This window comes from Tachysurus fulvidraco, chromosome 4 (genome assembly GCF_022655615.1).
Source record: "Tachysurus fulvidraco isolate hzauxx_2018 chromosome 4, HZAU_PFXX_2.0, whole genome shotgun sequence".
NCBI classification, from domain to species: Eukaryota; Metazoa; Chordata; class Actinopteri; order Siluriformes; family Bagridae; genus Tachysurus; species Tachysurus fulvidraco.
This window is the reverse complement of record NC_062521.1, coordinates 1526578-1545872: the sequence shown is the minus strand read 5'-3', so window position 1 is coordinate 1545872 and position 19295 is coordinate 1526578. Positions and strand designations below refer to the sequence as shown.

Below are 19295 nucleotides of genomic sequence, written 5' to 3'. Positions count from 1 at the left end.
AAATACAGAGAAAATAAATATTTATATATTTCTTTTTATAAACCACAGAAGCTTTTGGCCCATGGTCCAGAGGGTGACTCCAAACTTGCTGCCCTTAAGCATACAGGTGAGCGTGTGTGTACTTGTGAAGGGCTTGAAGACGACACTAGGCTTTCCGTACAACAGGCTCAGAGAGCCTTAGAAGAGGAGTGGAGAGAAGTGCTTGATCTTGCACAAATCCTGAGGAACGACACGGAAATCCGGGTCGCTCTCGATAAGGAGCTTCACGATTTTAATTCCCAAGCAGAAATCTTCCAAACTTGGGTCATAGACTTGCAGGAGCGGTTTGGATCACCGGACAAAAGCGCTTCTCTCCATGAGACGCTTGTTCCATCACAGGTAATTTACTGCTATTTTAATGAGTAATGAGATGAGGTCCCAAATGTATAGTTTCACTCGGATCTTTCGTTTTCACCGTCAGGTCGTGGAGAACTTGATCGAGGCAGACTCGAAGGTGGCCGCTTTGAGTAGTAAAGCAGCGAATCTGTGCGCAAAGCTGGACGAAAGCAGGAAGGAATCCGTCCAGCAGACGCTTCAGGATGTTCAGGACAAGCTGAGAATGTTAACGGAAATTGCCAAAGAGCACAATAATCAGCTCGAGCTTCAGGATTCCCTCTCTAAGGAGCTTGAAAGTTTTCGATCTGAAGAAAAGACGACACAGTCCTGGGTCGAAGAGTTGAAGAAAGACTTGGTTTCGTTGGGCAAAAGCACTCATGGCACCCAAGAGCAAATAGAGGAAAGGTTGAGCAAAGCCCAAGTGAGTAACAAGGACACTGGATAGGTTTCAGTTAAAGTTTGTCACCAAAACAAACACGCCCCTAACCCAAACGGGTCCCACCCCTGTATCGATAGCTCCGCCCACACATACATACGTAACCCAGGCGACTAACAGAAACGTGTCTTTATCATAGCTGAAGGGAAGAACAATACGATTGTAGATAAACAAACAAGCAAAAATGCCACACAAGCATAATCATGTAAAGGACAAAGGCATATATTAGTTCTGTGTAACAAAGCAAAACCAACGTTACTCACCTATCGAGAAGGAAAAAAGCACCTCGGCGTCTTAAGTAAAGTCGGCCACATATTCACAGGTCGGAGTTTCCCGAGTCGATAACTCCTGAGCTAAACGCTGTTACTACACAAAACGCGGTTGTAGCTGCCTCTCTACATTACTACGATAGTAAAGAGGTGTTATTTGTGTAGTAACAGCGTTTAGCTCAGGAGTTATTGACTCGGGAAACTCCAACCTGTGAATATGTGGCCAACTTCCTGCTCCTTCAGTTCTCTCCAGCGCTGGAAAGCTGATCCTATATTAACACGTCCTACTTCTTGTCCTTATCGTAAGTCTTTCTTCTCTTTCTTTCTTTGTTTTTATCCTCCATGTCAATGTTAAAACCGCTTTCTGCTAATGTCACACACGCGCAGTGAAAACTCTCTCCGCCGCATTTTCACAAGCCCCGCCCCTTACCGCTCATTGGCTACACGTAAGTTTCGTATTTGTTTTGTTTGTCGTCCCGACTCTGTTTTCTGAAGCATTTCTCAAACGACGGAGACCCCACCTTTAAACCGATAACACATAAAATTCATTGAATAATTAGCAGATTTATCAGCTGTGTCTCAGAGTAATATTAGTTAATATATTATCTCTAATATCACTCAGGCTATTCTGACCCTTCGACCCGAAGGAAACTGCAAGATGTCCTCTCTAAAAAGACAAGCGGAGAGTCTGTGCGGTCGGGAAGATCTCGATAAACAAACGAGACTCAGCCTCGTGCAGGACCTGAAGTCCTTAGAAGAAGAATGGAAAGAAGTTCTCCAGAACGCTCAAGAGTTGAACAGGTCTGCAAGCCAATAGCGCATATTGATGATAATATTTAATATGTACATGACAACTTCCAGTTATAATGGCATTTACCTTTGTTTTATATGCGTCGTATATATTTTTATGTAGTGCACAAATAAATGGCACCTCAGTCATGCTATAACTTGCTAAAACATTTTTCTGATCTCCAGCCTTTTGAGGAGCGTGGTGGAGCGTCTGGTTTCATGTCAGTGCCAAAGACAGCAGACCCAGTCTCGTGTGGAGCAGCTGAAGCAGCAGATAGCAGCACTGCCTCGCCGCTTCCCCTGGCCCGGGTTAGGGGACCGCAGGCATGCACTGGAGCAAGCTACGGCTCTTCTAGACAAGGTGAGGTCTCTGAGAACTACCCTGTCTGCTCTCAGAGCCCTGGGCCGAGAGATGAGCCAGCTCACAAGGGACCCCAGCTGGACGGATCCATCTTGGACAGCCATGGAGGAGTGCGTCCCTGGGTTAATCAAAGATTTAATGGTAAGATCTGTGAAGTTTTGTGAAGCATTTAGCACAAAGTTTCTGTGTCATGGAGAGAAATTTCTATTTCGGGTTTTTTTTTTTTGGTATATTCAGGAATTGTCTGAGAGTTTAGAGGAGGGTATTTGCACAGAACGAAACTGCGCTCAGCTGGTGGAACAGCACAGTGCCGCTCAGGACTGGCTGAGAGAGCAAGTCAAAGGTTTTGGATCTCTGCCCACTGATCGCTATGGGTTACAGGGATCTATCAACACTTTAAAGGTTAGTATAATACGTGTAGGGAAAACAAAGGTCCACAAATATTGAATATATATATATAAATATATAGGTGAAACGTGAGTCAGTCGTGGTATTGCCGGCCCGAGACTCGAACCCACAACCTTAGGGTTAGGGAATATGTCGTGATGTGTTTAGCATTTCTGTTATTAACTTGTCAATTTGTTAATTAGATTTTCCTGTGAAAATATCTCCATGTGTTTTCAATAAACATCGACCGATTTGTTGATGAACGAATCATTCGGTGGATTGTCCATTTATTTGTTTGTTTGTTTGTTTGTTTGTTTGTTTATGTGCTTCATCTGACTAAACTTTTATTTTTTTTCTTCTCCCCATCATGATTCAGGCTCTTCTTCAGACAGTGAAGAGGGAAGAGAGAGAAATGAGAGAGCTAGACATGGCTAAAGAGGCCCTGATCAACTTGTGCACTACAGGGGGTCGCGATGCTCTGACCTTAGAAACCGGCCACCTCCACGACCTTCGCGCCGCCTCTGAGAGGGAAATAAACGAGAGGCTTATTGTGTGCGAGACCAGATTGGCTGACATCGAGCTGAAGATAGCCGAAAGAGCAGAGAGTTTCAGAGCACAGGCTGAGAGCATTCTGAATGATCTAAGAGCACAGGAATGTCTGGGATTCGTAGAAGGAAACAAGAAAATTAGCCAAGTGGAGGAAAACTCCAAAATCCTGAAGGTCCTGAACACATCTTTACATTCGATATTAAAATCTTTTTTCCCCCAAAATTCTCACCTTCATTTGTTTTTTTTTTTTGTTTTTTTGTTTTTTTTTTTAGACCTGTGAAAAGGAGCTGGAGAAAATAGAGTGCCAAGTCCGTGCTCTGCAGCAGGCTGTTTGCACGGTTCCACCTGACGAGGCTCTTCCTCCAAATGTAAATTCTCTTGTAAACACGGTGACCCAGCAGTACTGCAGGTACCATCATTCGTCATCTTTTCATCATAAAGGTTCTTAAAGGTACTAAAGAATCGCGTGTAATCAGTTCCGCTTCATTTTTAGACTGCAAACCAAGCTGTCCGAACGAAAGGACGACTGCGCTGACAGCGTCATGCGCTGTATGAGAAATGTACTGCAGGCCCTGCGTTCCTGGACCCAGTCAACACAAACACAGGCTTTTTCAGACTCCGTGTGCACCGTTCAGGTTTATACATGTTACTGTGTGTGCACTAGAGGTCTTCTCGGGTCTAAAGAAATGCACCCGACCCGAAGTGACCCGAATCGACGTGCATAATTTATATTTATCTATCTATCTATTTATTTATTTATTTATTTATTTATTTTTTAAGAAAGACCCGACCCGAGACAAACCCGAAAAAATTTGACTCGACCCGTTGGCAATTTTTTTTAAACCCGACTGGACCCGAATGTTGCGTAACTCTACACTAAAGTAACCGCTACAGCGTGGATTAAAAATGGATTGACGGGCCTGTTTCAAGGAGAATTAGCTTAGCGCCAGCCACACGTCACCAGCCACATGTCGCAAGCGGTCTTGGCAAACAGAGGAGAGGTTGGAAAGGACTCGAGTCGATGCACACACACACACGAGTTCGTGTCTTTTCGGGTCCGTTGGGTAAAAACACATTCATTTTAAATTACCCGAGACTCGACGCCGCTATTATTAGCCCCGACCCGTGTCCGAGGCACACGTGAAACTTTTAGACCCGAACCCGTTCGTGTCTCGAGTCGGACCTCGGGTTTTCGGGTCTAAGTGGACCCGTGAAGACTTCTAGTGTGCAGTACTACAGCTCAGACATTTCATAATTAAAAATATAAAACACATTTCAATCATTTTTTTTTTTTCAGGCTATGATAGAGGAAGGTGCAGAGCTGCATGAGAACCTGCAGGAGGCAGTGTCTCATAAACAGCTGCTCAGAGACTGTCTAGGTCGAGAACTCACCGACAAACTGGAGAGAGACGCGTCAAATGCATTAAAGGAAGCAGACACACTCATTAATCAGCTTCAGCAGAGGCTCCAGGTGAACATTTTCATTTGCTCAATCTTCAGCTAACTCTTTCCATGAAGTAGGTATATGTAATGTATGCATACATGTTTATAAACGCTCAGTTGTTATTATGTGTAAGATTTTTTATTAAACACGAATGAGATTTCAACACATTATAACTTCTATTAAGGTTCTGTAGCATAGGCTCTAGTACAGGTGTCATAATGTGTTCAAAAGGATGCATCATAAATATCAAATAAATGTTTAATGGCAATTATTATCACTCCTTATCATTTGCGTAAATTACTTCGTAATGGCTCTTTATAAGAATATTGTGGTCACATTATGTATTGCTCTAAAACAATATAACAGTCCGAGTGTAATATGTTACACGGAATATATATGTCATTATAACATACGTATAACATGTCAGGCCATTACAGATTTAAGTGATGCTGCAAATGTGCACGTTATGATTCATTATAGCGAGTTATAACTGAATAAATAAACCATACCAGCTGCTATAGTGCCTTACTGCCTTACAGTGTACAGCTTTTTTGTGTACTGACATTATAATGTAACGCTATTCGTGTCATTAATAAAAGAAGCACTCATGAACAATTATACGGTCCTAAAGCGTAATATGTTATATAACGTAATACATCATGGATACGGAATTCAGAGGAAGACTTTTCTTATAATAGTGACTTTATCGGTATCACCGTAAATGTGTACAGTATAATTCACGTATTTTGCTTTACGTGATCCAGGATCTGGAGGAGGAAAGGAGGAAAAGTAAAGCTCTTACGATGTCAGCGGAAACACGAACCAGTCATTCGGTCTCAGAGGTAAAGCAGAAATGAGTATTCATGAATTTCAGCTCATTAGATTGTCTAGTATTGGTGTTTGCAGCTTCTTCATCTTTAATCGCTTTAGACATTTAAACATTATTTAGATTTTCTCTTTGTTGTGTGGCATCATGGCAGGTTTCCTGTGAATGGCCCAGAAAACCGGATACTTCCATAAAGGTCGAGCTTAATTTGTCAAAGCCTCAAGATATTTTACCTGCTCCAGCGGGCAGTTCTAAAGGGCCGGCGGTTGAGACTTTTGAAGAAGTACGTAGAGATGTCGCCGTGTCGACCACCGAAGAAACTCCAGCAAAGTCAGAACGGCCACTGGAAACTTTAGCGGGAGATGATTTTCTAGCTGATAATCCATCAGAGGCCATGCTGACTATGGCACTCGGACAAAAATCAGGAGACGGTGAGGTTTCTATGACGGTTAATAAAGAGTTATTGCCAGAATCTCCCACTGAAGAACAGCCACCGTTGTTCGCAGTAGACGAGCGCGCGGCCGAATTCGGAAAAGATGATCCACCTACCACAACGCCGGCTACGACATCTAAGCAAGAACAACTCACGGATGTCGCTGCGTCCGAAAGTCTCTCTCATCAAGCTGATGTTTTAGAGTTTGATACAGAGAGAATAAAACCATCTAAGAGCTTAGAGGAAAGAGAATTTCAACTTAACACTCCTGTCCCCACAGCTACAGACGCAGATCTCATCGAGGAGATCTCAGACGACGTAGACTTTCCCACACCCGATCGGTCGCTGACAGCGCTACGTATCGACCGAGATAAACCTAAAACCGTCCCTTTCTCAACCACGGCTTTGGCTGTGCAGTCTGACAAAGTACAAGAGCCGGATGTTTGTGCCGTCGATCCAGGAAAAAGTGAAGGAGAAATTGAGATGGAGATGAAAATAAGGATGCAAGAACTCCGTGATGCTGAGACATCGTTAGAAAGAAAAGTAGAGGAATCAAGTGGACATGACGGGTGTAGAACATATGCTCAGAGTCTTGAGCAAAAATCTGATGCAGTCGAGGAAGCAAATAGGAACTGGTCATTAACTTCTGATACCTTTGATCTTTTGCCCGAGGAAGGTAAAATGCCAAAAAAGAAAATAGCTGCACTGATTCTTGATACAGACACAGTACATATTCATTCTACTGAGGTCCCTGGTATGACTGACCCTAATTCAGGGAAAATGTATTTATCTTCACACACTGGCTGCGATGGCGCTTTGTCTCACCGAATAGGAACATCGGATACGTCAGATGAGGCGAGAAAACGATTTGACGGTCATACGTCTCCGGATCAACAAGAAAGGGAAATTGTCACGGATGTTATTGATTCCACTAATTCAAGTCAGCCCTCTGAAGGAAACATTGATAGAACTGAGACTCAAATCTCAAATGCCACAAATTACGAGAGAGAAGGAACCCGGACAACTAACAATGGTCCACAGGAGGTCCAGAGAGGGGTGGAACCTCTTGAACACTGGACCGTGAATAATGGTCCTCAAGAGATCCAACGAAGATACATGATCCTGGAAAGAAATGGAGGACTAGAAGTACGCCAAGAACCAGCTGCTGAGACAAATGTACCAGCACTGGATACTGCTACAAGTAAAACCGGTGGAAGAGGAACAGGCGATTCTGAACTTGAAGTTATGGAAAACATCGAACAAGTAGTCGGTAAAGAGTCGGCCGCGACCGAAGACAGCGAGAGAGTAACGTGGAATGCTAAGAAACAGTCGGAGACATTAGAGATCATGGGGGTACCTGCTAGAAGGAAACTAGATGGGTTACCCTGTAGTTGTGAGGACAAACTAGTGCAAGATGTGGATAAGGTCATTGTGGAATTTGAGAGCGCAAAAAGTACAACAGTGAAAGGTGAAACTGAACCAACCCCACCGGCCAGACGATCTAAGGCAACAGAAAGTTTGTCAGTCAGTTCTGATGTCCGTTGTGAAGAAGCACCTCTTCCTGTACCAACTATTCACCGATACGAACTCGAGGAAATCCAGTTACCACCGGAAGGTATTCTTCACCCTCCACCAGACAGAACACATAAGGAGACAGTAGTAGCTGAAAGACTGTCACTGGTTCTCGATTCTACAACCACACCAGAAAGAAGGCGTAAAGAGAGGGCAGGGTATCAACAACCCGAACCGGAGAAGTCCAGTGAAACAGTAGTCGTTGAGGAGCCTCTTATAAAACCGACTCCACCACTGAGGCAAAAAGTAAGTCAGATTGAAAGTGACGGCACCTCGGTGGTCTCCAAAAGACAAAAAATGGAGGAGACACCGGTGAAACCCACACCTCCAACGAGAAGAAGAGACAGCGGAGTTGTGACTGACCTAGTGTCAGACAGCGGTGATTTGGACAAAGCAAGGACAAAAGAGATAGCCGTTGAGGAACGTGTTGACAAGACAACTCCAGCGGTGAGACGAAAATCAATCCAGGATGAACGTGAATTCATCACGCCACTGGTCTCCATGCCCAGAGGAACAGAAGACTTATTGGTTAAACCCACACCTCCAACAAGAAGAAAAGATAGCAGATGTGTGAGAGATACCGTGTCTAAAGAAACAGCCAGTGAAAATCCGCAGAGCACCGAATTGGAGAAGGCAGTGATGCAGGGTATCGCCGGTGAGGAAAAACCAACCCCGACAGTAAGACGAAAAGGAAGTCTACTAAGCCAAATCCAAAAAATGGAGGATACGTCAGTGAAGCCAACACCTCCTGAAAGAAGGAGAGCCAGTAGAAACTTCAGTGACGAGGCGTATGAAGAAATGGCCCGGAAAATTTCTACAAGCACCGATTTGGAGAAGATACCGACGCAAGAGAACACTCTCGAGGAGCCGTTTATTAAACCGACTCCGCCGGTGAGGCGGAAAGTTTCGAGTCAAATTGAAAGCGACGCTTTTTCAGTGCTCTCCAAAATCCATGAAGCGGCGGAGATGGTAGTGAAACCCACACCTCCAACCAGAAGGAGAGATAGCAGAAATATAAGTGACATAGTGACCATCAAATGTTCCAGCAGCACTGATTTGGTGACTCAGGATAAACCTCTTCTAAAACCAACTCCACCGATGAGACGAAAATCCCAAGAAACAGAAGCTACATTATGGAAACCCACACCACCAGTAAGAAGGAGAAATAGTGGGAATATGACCGATACATCAGCCAGTAGACTTTATGGCAGCTGTGATTTGGAGGATTCAGTTTTGGTGACACCGGAAAGAGGCGTCGGTGAGGCTCTCGTAAAACCAACTCCACCCTTTAGACGAAAAACTTTGAGTCGCACCGGAAGCGACATTTCCATCGTCGAGAAAAGCAAAGAAATGGAGGAGGCATCAGTGAAACCCACACCTCCGACAAGAAGGAGAGATAGCAGAAACGTGAGCGACAAAGTAGCCATGGATCTGCAGAACTCGGTAACACAAGAGAAAAATCTAAAGGGCTTTACAATGAAACCAGTTCCAACGACAAGACAAAAAACGACTCCAGCTGAAAGCGATCCTTCCGTAGTTTCAGAAACCCAAGAAACAGAAGCGACGTTGTTAAAACCCACACCTCCAACAAGAAGAAGAGAGAGCACAGATATGAGCGATACAGTAGCTGGCACAATTTCTAGCAGCTACGATTTAGAGAACATTAGTGAAGTGCGAGTCATTAAACCAACGCCATCATTGAGAAAAGCAATTGAAGATGAAAGTGATGATATTATTTCAGTTGTTTTGATGCCCCAAGAAATAGATAAGACACTGGGGGAGCTTACTCCACCAACAAGAAGGAGAGAGAGCAATAATTTGAGTGATGTAGCGGCCGGTGAAATTTCTGTCAGCAGCGATTTGGAGACCTTTGGGACACAAGACAGAGCTGCCGAAGAAGCTCTTGTGAAACCATCTCCACCAGAGGAAACGCTGGTGAAACCCATACTTCTGACACACGGGCAAGATAGCAGGACAATGGGTGAAATTGTACCTAATCAAGCAGAGGGTGAATTTTCAAGTATTCATTTGGACAAAACTGCTGCAGAAGAGGAGATTATGGTAATACAGACTCCTCCAGGGTTACAAGCTCAAAGTGACCTTTCCACCATTGCTAAAACCCAAGAAATGGAGGGAAAACTGAAAAAACCCATAACTCCTACAAGAAGGAGAGATAGCATAAGTGTGGATGAAACTGTACCTAAACAAATGGAGAGTAATATTTTCGTCAATGTTTTGGACGAGACTTTCAGACCAGAGAGCGCCGATGAGGCGGATCTTCCTATACAGACGCAGTTAGTCGTACAAGACGCAAGCCAGGCTGAAAGTGACGTTTCTGTTATTGATAAAACCCAAAAAATGGTGGAGATTCTGGGAAAACCCATAAGTCCAACTAGAAGGATAGAGAGCAGAACTGTGGATGAAAATGTAAATGTACAAATGGAGAGAGAAATTTCCAGCAGCATCGATTTGGATAACACGGTGAGACCGGCGAGTGCTGTCGAGGAGGATCTTGTTAAACTAGTGGAACAAGAAGGAATTCAAGCTGAAAGTGACAAGTCCATCATTGAAAACAAGCAAGAAGTGGAGGAGAAGCTAGAAGAATCCACCAGTCTAACAAGTAGGGGACATAGTAGAAATGTGGATGAAACCAGACCTAAACAAGTGGAGGGTAGCAGCACTGATGTGTATGAGACTGTGAGACAACAGAGTGCTGAAGACAAAATTACTCCACCACTGGAACAAGCAGCAAGTGAAGGCGAAAGCAATATTTCTTCAGTGGTCCCGAAACCCCATGTGCCGGAAGAGACACCGATGAAGCCCACTGAAATTTCTCAATCTGGGTTAGAGGATGGTGGTACGATTGAACCAGCTCTAAGGGAAGAGAATAACAAAGCAGAGCACGAAAATATTAAAGTGTCATCTATTAGCACACAACCCGAAGAACCTCTACCTTCACAAATCGCACCGATAGGCCAAGAGAAGGAAACGGTTACAGTTGGTCTCGATATAATTCCAGCTAACGTACAAGAACCATCCATCCAACCAGTCCAGAAAACAGGAGACATAGAAAAAAGGGTTGAGGTTCAACCACCGATTAAACAAGAAGACGAGCAACCCGAGAAGGAGTTCTGCAATGCTTCGGGCATGGACCGTACAAAGGGCTTGACTGAGATCGAAAGTGTGGTTGAGGTAACAGGAAATTGCATGCATGTGAAAGATGTGCCTGCATTGGAGCTTGTTCTTTGTTGCATGATGCATAATGTCTGCGTGAAGAGAATTAGTATAGATGAGGAATTCTCATCTATACTAAAGGTGTTTTAGGCAGGAAAAAGGTGTTTTAGGCAGATACTAGAAACGTTGGCATAGCTGGACTAGAATTGCACAATATCCAACATGTTAACATCTTGAATTGTTTCTGCATGGTGACTACACCTAAACTTCTCTAATGCCCCTATACCACCGAGGCAGTTTGAGCGCTGGTTCGGAGCCTAATTTAGAACCAGTTCTTTTTGTTTCGACCGCCAAAGCACCGGCTCCGAACCAGGAAAAGTGGTTCTTGAGTAGCACCAAAATGTTGCTGGTCTTAAGAACTTAAGAACCGCTTGAATTGTGTCAGGGGCTGTGGGTGGGGCTGTGGGCGGGGCTACTGTTAGTGCCTTTGATAATGTTAGCGCCTTAATTATACTAATGTTTAATGTTTAATACACTTTCACTTTACCACAATTTGATCAATTATCAGCACACGTGCTAAGTAGCTACATGCTAAGGCTAACTTTTTTCTGTGTTAATGATAAAATAACGTTATGTACGTTCTCCATCACAACCTCCGTTTATACAGATTACACGGACACGTTTGGATGCCGATGTAGGTTCACAAAGCCATGAGCATTAACAGTAAAGCAACATCCGCCATTGTTGATGTTGTGTTTGTGTTTGTCGCTGCTGCGCTAACGTTGCTGGTAAACGTGACACGTATACAGTGACGTCAGACTCGGATCTGTGACGCCCTCTAACCGATGGAAAGGCAAACCGGTTCTTAGAAGGTTCGCCAGTGGAACCAACTTTGAACCAGCACCAGCGCTAGCTCTGAACCAGCACCCGGTTCTTTCTGGTGGAAAAGGGGCATAAGCTCACTAATCACTGCATGGTTTTTACCACATCACATTTAATGATATTGTCGTTTCTTTAAATCGAAGGCACAAATAAAAGTTTCAGACAAATCAGAAATCATGGATCAGGAATCCTCAGTTGCAAAAGGTATCGATGTGCCAGAAGCATTCGAACAAGAACAAGAAGACGACAAAGAAGAAGAACCACTCGGTGCTACAACGAATAAGATTTTCACAGAGATTGAAAAGATGTCTAAGACGAGACCAAACAGCCTGCTGATTGAGGTACCCATCAGAGCGGCTCTATTTTTGCGTATCCGGTGGTTTGACAAGACCACACAACTAATATCACATGCATGCAGTCCAATCACTTAGATTTAGTCACCTTCCTTTTTGTGTTTTTTTTCGTGACCACAGAGCAGGCCTTATGAAGATCCTATGGGCATTCTCAGTACCTCTGAGGCTGACCTCGAAGCCCAGATGACCAGATTGGTGTTTTGCATACTGAGTTGTCGTAACAGCCCCGCTGTGCTCAACCCTACAGATATGGCCAAACAAGTAGAAGAGGCTGAGGTGAGTTTACAGCATAGCCGGACTTTTAATCTTTTTTTTATTCACACGCTCGGACCATTGTTTGTAAATGTTTGGCTTTATGGATCAGCTTTGCAGACAGAGAGCTCAGCAGCAAGTTTCCTCAATCTCAAAGCAAGCTCACATTAACGGCGAGGTCAGCACTCTTGTCACCAGATCAGCTAACGACCCCGAGGCTATGCAGAGACTGAGTTGCCGGTGGACAGAGGCGTTGTGGGACGCATCTGGCACCGTGCACACTAAGGAGGCCCAGTTGCAGTTGGTGATTGACTACGACAGACAATTGCAGAAAGCCAGAGCTACTCTTGAGAAAATGGTGGGTGAACTGGAGTCTTTGAAAATGTAAGTATTCTATCTTTGTTTTTGTATTCTATTGACCGTCAAAACAACTACAACAAATACAACTAATTCGCAAATTAAAAGCGTACCTATTCCGTAACCGCCGACAAAACGTCGCCGCCCAATTTTCTCTTTTTTGAACCATGCATCGGAAGGTGCCCAGTCGAAAGCAGCTTTGTCGAGGAGCAGAGACTGCGCTCATTCCTCAGGACTATGGAACAGGAGAGGACGGTTCTCGGAGAGCTGATCCAGACACATTCGCAGCTATCACCCCACCTCAGCCAGCCCGAGAGAGCAGCGGCACTCTCACAACAGAGCGTCTTGCAGAGCGAATGGATGGCGCTGGAGAGATCTGCTGAGAAAAGCTTGCATAAAGTCAGCACATACACCAAAGAGAGTTTTGACCTTCTGGAGGACATTAATACGTTGAAAGAACATTTGGAGAACTGTCATAAGATCTTGGAATCACATTGGATTCCGTCTTCTGCACGAGATAGCAAGAGAGTGCAAGAAACGATCGGACTCGGTGCTGAGCTCACAGCTGCCAAACAAAGATATTTTGACATCCAGGAAAACTTTGAAGCTCTCTCGCAAAGTTGTAATTTCAAGACCGAGGTGTATAACATACAGCAAGGTTTATGGAGTGTCAAAGATCACATAGATCTGATTGGCGAAGAGTTGGAGTTTTCATTGCCGACCAGCAACAACCCAAGCATGGTCAAAATTGTCAAAGTGATAACAGAAGCAATAGCTTGGGCCAAGAAGACACAGTATGACATTGAGAACAGAGAAAGGAAGGTTTCTCTGCTTCCAGAAGAAGTCCATCGGCAAATAAAAGACTTGAAGATGCTGAATTCAGATATGACGTCTAAGCAGATACAGTTATCCACTCTGACCAAGGAGGTAACCGAGATGATCCCAGATCTTGACAGAGCAGATGTTCCTGTGGTCACTTCCCTTTTGGAGTTATTGGCAAGTTTGTCAAAATCTACTGAAGAAAGAATAGCTGCTGCTATGGAAGAAATTCAGTTAAGTCTTCAGACTCGGGAAAAGATTTCAGAGCAGATAACCGAAGTCGATTCCTGGATTCAGTCCCACCTCCATAAGGAATCTCTGAACAGAGAGGATTTCCGAAGCTTGAGCGCAGCAGATCTTGATCAGAGGTTACGTCAGAGTCAGGATACGCTCCAAGAGGCAGAAAAACACTCCGGGATCGCAGAGGCTTTGCAGATGAAGAGTAAAGACATTACCTCTGAGCTTAGCATTTCTGAGAATGCATGGCTGTATGAAAAACTTAGCAAGCTCCAGGAAGATATAAAGGGCATCATCAATTATGAGAAATCCTCCATCCTGGAGATAAAAGATGTATTACAAAACCGGGAGTTATCCGAACAGAAAATGTCTTTGTTAGAGCAGAAACTGAGAGAAATGATAATAGACATGAAAGGACACACATTTCCCATTACTAAGGACTCTCTGGATGCCATTGAGCCGATCAAGCGCATACTAGTAGAACACAAGTTTCAGGTTGAACAAATAAACACTTCAGCAGAAGGCAGGAGGAGAGAGCTACTATGTGTAATCTCTGAGCTCCATCATAAAATGAATACTTTTCGTATTAAATCTCAAATCCATGAGCGGTTCCTCAGCCTCAAGCAGCGTGTGGAGGACCTCCGAGAAAATCTCGAGCTTTACGTCCCGAAGACGAAAGACGAAAGCATCGGCAAAGAGGAACGCTATAAGATCTGCCAGTCTCTTCTCACCCAGATTCCGCTAATCAAGCTTATGTACAAGGAGGCATCAGACGAACTTCTGAACATCTCACCAGACCTTTATCCGTCCCAGCTAACGACCGAACGAGAGAGGCTCAAACAAAACCTTGAGACTTTTAACACTTGGGAGACGGCCGTTCAAAATATCCTCCGGATTGTGGAATTGGACGTTCTAAAAGATGTAAATTATCTCTCGGAGCAAAGAGTGGTACACAGTTTCCTCAAAGAGGCTTCTCAGGTGCTGGATAAGACCTGTGAGGTGGAGTTTAACCAGGAAGCTGTCGACGACGAGCTCAGAAAGCTTCTCAAGCTTCAGAAGAACGTTGAAGCCAGAATGCGGGTTTTAGAGGTTTTGGAACAGAAAAACGGACACCAGCAGGGGTCTCGTCATTCACAAAGCATTGCGGAATTGGCCAAAAGTGTCCTTGACCAATGTGACCAAAGACTGGTAAGTAAGAACAGAATAGAATCCAAACTATAATGCTTTAAAAATAAAATAAGAGTTAAATATACACTTTGTAAATGCACATATTTTCCTAGACGGACCTGTCCAAAGCCAAGGAATCACTGAAAAACTATTTCAGAGGAGTCAGAAGTGCCAGTCAGTTCCTCCAGAGGACCGAATCTGTTCTTCTTTTGTCTCTCTGCTCACCAAGGAGCTGCTCTGAAAGGCTAAAAGACATTCAGCAAGCCCTCTTGTCTTTAGACGACGAATTCCAATCCCGTCTCACCGAAACTCAGAGTTTTTCTCCCTTCAGTCCATTATTTTCCGAGCAGAAGGTCAAACAGTTACAAGTTGAGATTCTAGGGTGCCTCTTGGTGCGAATGTCCACTCTTAAGGCCCAGGCCCAGCTGAGACAAGAAGCATTAGAGAGGTATATAATAAATAACGTTTTTATATTTTTTTGGTCCTAGATTAAAAAAATTAATACTGTAATATCCCTTTGCCCTGTAAGGTGTGTTAACAGCCAAAGAAGCACCCGCGTGTTATACGAAGAGCTGTGCCGACGTGTCCGGGATGCAGAAACAACCCTGGCGGATTGCGCCTGTAAAAAAATCACATCTCAGACGGACTACCTCGACCAGAAAGAGACGCTTAAAGTAGGGAAGTGTTTGTGGCGTGCAAATTAGCGGATAAGAGATTATATATGGTGTTAAAAAGCAAACACGTTTTTTTCTCCCCTCGGCTGTTCAGACACTAGTTAAAGACGTCGAGACTCTGTCCGGAAAACTGGACGAGCTGAAAGAATGGTGTCCGGTGCAGGGTTGCCGTAGCAACAGGGACGACGCCGTAAACTCCCTCTGGGGTCACGTGGCCAGACTACGTCGATGCACCAGAGATCTGCTCGCCCACTCAGCATGGAGGGGAGAGGAATGGATCCGCATCAAAACGAGTGTAAGTTACGTAACGTCTCAGTCTGATGTCACGAGAAGTTTCAATCGAATTCTGTAACTCGAGGACTGTGAACTGTGGCTCCTAGAGATTTAAAGGTGGGGTCTCCGATATTTGAGAAATGCTTCAGAAACCTCCGAGTCGGGACGACAAACAAAGCAAAAATCAAAACAAACGTGTAGCCAATGGGCATAAAAGGGCGGGGCTTGTCGATATGGGCGGAGAGAGTGTTCGGTGCGTGTGTGTGACATTAGCAGAAAGCGGTTTTAACATCGACATGGAGGATAAAAACAAAGAAAGAAAGAGAAGAAAGAGTTACGATAAGGACAAGAAGTAGGACGTGTTAATATAGGATCAGCTTTCCAGCGCTGGAGAGAACTGAAGGAGCAGGAAGTCGGCCACATATTCACAGGTTGGAGTTTCCCGAGTCAATAACTCCTGAGCTAAACGCTGTTACTACACAAATAACACCTCTTTTCTATCGTAGTAATGTAGAGAGGCAGCTACAACCGCGTTCTGTGTAGTCAACAGCGTTAAGATTTTTGTTTTGTTTGGTGGCCCAACGCAGTTTCTTAAATATCGCAGACCCCACCTTTAAGGTAACGTTGCATAGTAACAAAGTTTTCTTCTCTAAACTAGCGATGTTGTCACTGATTTTAATCAGTACATAAAAAAGAGTTGGTCTGTCTTTGAAATTTCTCCTTTTTGACCTAATATCTATAGCCGTGTAGCTAGTGTCTGGTTTGATTAGCTGTTCACTAAATAATGTACATTATACCGCATCCACTGTACTCAGACAAGGCTGAACTCGGAGCGGTCTGGACGGGTCAGAATTCCCGTTCAAGGATGCTGGCAACATCCACATTTCTACACTGAGTTCTCTTTCATAAAACAAATTGAAATCAAGACAGTATGGCAGTGCATACACCAGCGGCAGACACTTATTTCCAGGGATTTCAGAACAGCGTAACAGATATTGCATCATCGGGTAGGCGTGGCCTATTTGATATTCTAACCCTAATCCTAACCCTAACCGTAGTTTTTGGTTGTTGTTTTTTTGTTTTCTAAAATAAATCTACCTGTATGACTGTTTTGTCCTTCATACAGTAGTATGCTGTTTTGTTGTGGGTTTTTTTTTTTTGAAAGAGGGCGTTTTTCCAAGACCTCCAGAAACACACCCACTTTACGTCGTGGTAACGAAACCCCTGGAATTTAGTGAATGCCATACATCAGCATCAACAATCAACTAATAACAGTTTATTTGCAGCGTTTAATCAATTGTTCGGTTTGGTTTAGTTTAGTGAACGTTTTGCTAATCACATAAGACAGAAAGTGACGAGGAATCAAGTTCTTCACAAAAAAGTGCTTGGCTCTATTTGTCCAGATGATTGTATACCGGACGTTTGCTCCACAGATGGAGAAAGCGTCATCCGTCCTAGAGCGGATAGAGGCAGCTTTCCCACAGAGCGGCAGAGAGAAAGCTACTGCCGAGGAGCTTTCGGAGCTGCTGCGGTTTTGGTCCCCGTACCAGGACAGACTGGACTGCGAGCATCGAGCTCTGTGTGCACTGGAACTGCGTGTCGTCAGGCTACTGAGGACGGAACGAGCCGAACCCGTTCCGCTTTGTCAGGATCTCCGGACCATGCAAGAGCGCTATCACAGGTCAGAAGTCACCATTTTATGCTTTGTTAATAATGTTAGAAATTGAAATAGCGGTAGAAATAGTTAGCAACTGTTACGCTGAACCGTAATAACGAAGGCCAAATCTGCACGTGTTCATTTGGCTGTGCAAGTACGTGCTTTTGTCTTTCTTTCTTTCTTTTTTTTTTATTTTAATGTCAACGTAAATGACCAGATCTTTACGTCTCGCAGTCTAAAGTCACGTAGCGCTCAGGGTCATAAGGCGGCGCAGGCGGAGATGGACGAGAGGACGAAGGTGCGCGAGGAGCTGCGAGGGATCCAGGAATGGCTTGTATCAGCAGGGACTCTGCCGTCAGAGCTGGAGCGAGCGCCCAAAGCCGAACGACTGCAGGTTGTTAAAAAAAAAATTGTAATGTTCGAGTAAATGCACACCTTCCAATGTCAGACATACATAAGTCGTCACCGAGGGAAAAGTGCCGGCGTCCGTATAAATTCAGTAATTATAACGGACCGGTCAATTTCTACACATCTTTAGGAAGGAGACCAACCGTATATTTCAACGTCTTTTAGTACAGAGTAAATAAATAAGACCTGCTGTTAGGTTGCCAAATTTCTGAAAAACACAATATCCAGATGTTGGAGTGTTAGAATATCATTAATCTCTGTTTTAGTTTGCTAATTTTTCCATTGTTTTTTTTGGGGGGTGTTTTTTTTGTGGCTTAATTCGATTTGAGAGACGGCTCACGTTCAAACCCTAACCCATACCCTAATCCTAATCCTCTTTGATTCACAGTCTGCTCGCAATGAACCTGAACTTTCTCACAACTTTCAGCACGTTTTCTTCCTTGTGTCATCTCAGGAAGATTTTCCCGGCCCCTCCTTTCTTCAATACATTACTCTGCATCCAGATTTCTGTAAAGCCGCTTTGTAACAATACGCTCCACTAGTGATGTTTAGTTTCTTTGGAGAAGTGCTCCTGGAAGCAGTCGTGGCAGTTTTATGTTTCATGGTGTAAATAATGTGGTAACTCTTCCGAGGCGTCGTTCGGTCTAAATACGGCTTGCTTTCGAGTAAACATTTTTATGATGCCAGATACGGTCTGGATAATCCAAAGTATGCAGCTTTGAATTTTCGTAGTCACTTCGTGTGTGTTCTCTGATCCGATAGCTATCTGATTTGTTAAAACTGTTCCATTTACATCAGGCCACATAAACGCGTCTCGGCGAATCGGATGTCGATCCGATCTTTCTACTCCCGCCCAAAATGCTAATATATTTTACTTCATTTCTTGGGTAATTGAAGCGGAACACGTTTTGGTGTACGTGGTTTTCAGAACGCGATCAAAAAGAAGACGAAAAAACTGGTTACGACGTTTATGTTATAAAAAAAACAGCATTTACTGTTTGCTGCGTTTTCGCTGGCGGCAGCAGCACGCTTTAAGACCCGACGAGACGCCTGGGTGAAAGATCACCTGCGAGTGACGTACTTCCGTTTGGGAGGAGTATAGCGCTGACGTATGTGGCTTGAACAACCACATTCATTTACACCTGTCCAGTTTCATCTGAAACGCGTCCCAGACCACCTCCTGAAGGGGTTTGTACCATCGGATTTATATCCGTCTCCAAAACGTTTCGGAGGGCATTTAGACCTGGTCTTTTTACCATCGGATAGATATCGGATCACAGAAAACGCAGGAAGTGACCAGGTGTAAAAAGCCCCTTTGTCTCTCTGAAACTGAACGTCACTGTTTCCTTCCCAGTGTATCTTCCCCATCTCACAGTTTCTTCCTATTGTATAAAAGTACCACAGGCTAAACAACTCGGTTATTATGTTCCCACTGTTTCCTGCAGTGCAGTCATATTGAGCCGGCTGCAAATATTAGAAATGGGTATCGATACACACACACAAACACACACACACACACACAAACGAGTTCCGATACCTTCGTGTTTTTTCCTTACGAGCGGATTTTCCGAGCCTGACCCTAAGGACACGTGATGTCATCG

The 19295-nt window shown here is 44.1% G+C and overlaps 1 protein-coding gene across 10 annotated transcripts in view; it reads left to right on the top strand.

Annotated features, from left to right (window-relative positions):
• The window catches only part of syne2b (spectrin repeat containing, nuclear envelope 2b), a 99461-nt gene that overhangs the window by 30396 nt on the left and 49770 nt on the right, over positions 1-19295 (top strand). For all 10 annotated transcript variants that reach the window (XM_047812660.1, XM_047812659.1, XM_047812665.1 and 7 more), the window contains 20 exons: positions 49-378; positions 461-796; positions 1703-1881; positions 2056-2371; positions 2468-2632; positions 2994-3338; positions 3439-3575; positions 3660-3801; positions 4464-4637; positions 5375-5452; positions 5591-10633; positions 11641-11838; positions 11971-12126; positions 12215-12486; positions 12639-14703; positions 14796-15130; positions 15212-15356; positions 15451-15651; positions 17063-17310; positions 17521-17680. In XM_047812660.1, coding sequence (XP_047668616.1) covers positions 49-378; positions 461-796; positions 1703-1881; positions 2056-2371; positions 2468-2632; positions 2994-3338; positions 3439-3575; positions 3660-3801; positions 4464-4637; positions 5375-5452; positions 5591-10633; positions 11641-11838; positions 11971-12126; positions 12215-12486; positions 12639-14703; positions 14796-15130; positions 15212-15356; positions 15451-15651; positions 17063-17310; positions 17521-17680 — 11025 coding nt within the window. The remainder of the gene's footprint in view (positions 1-48; positions 379-460; positions 797-1702; positions 1882-2055; positions 2372-2467; positions 2633-2993; positions 3339-3438; positions 3576-3659; positions 3802-4463; positions 4638-5374; positions 5453-5590; positions 10634-11640; positions 11839-11970; positions 12127-12214; positions 12487-12638; positions 14704-14795; positions 15131-15211; positions 15357-15450; positions 15652-17062; positions 17311-17520; positions 17681-19295) is intronic.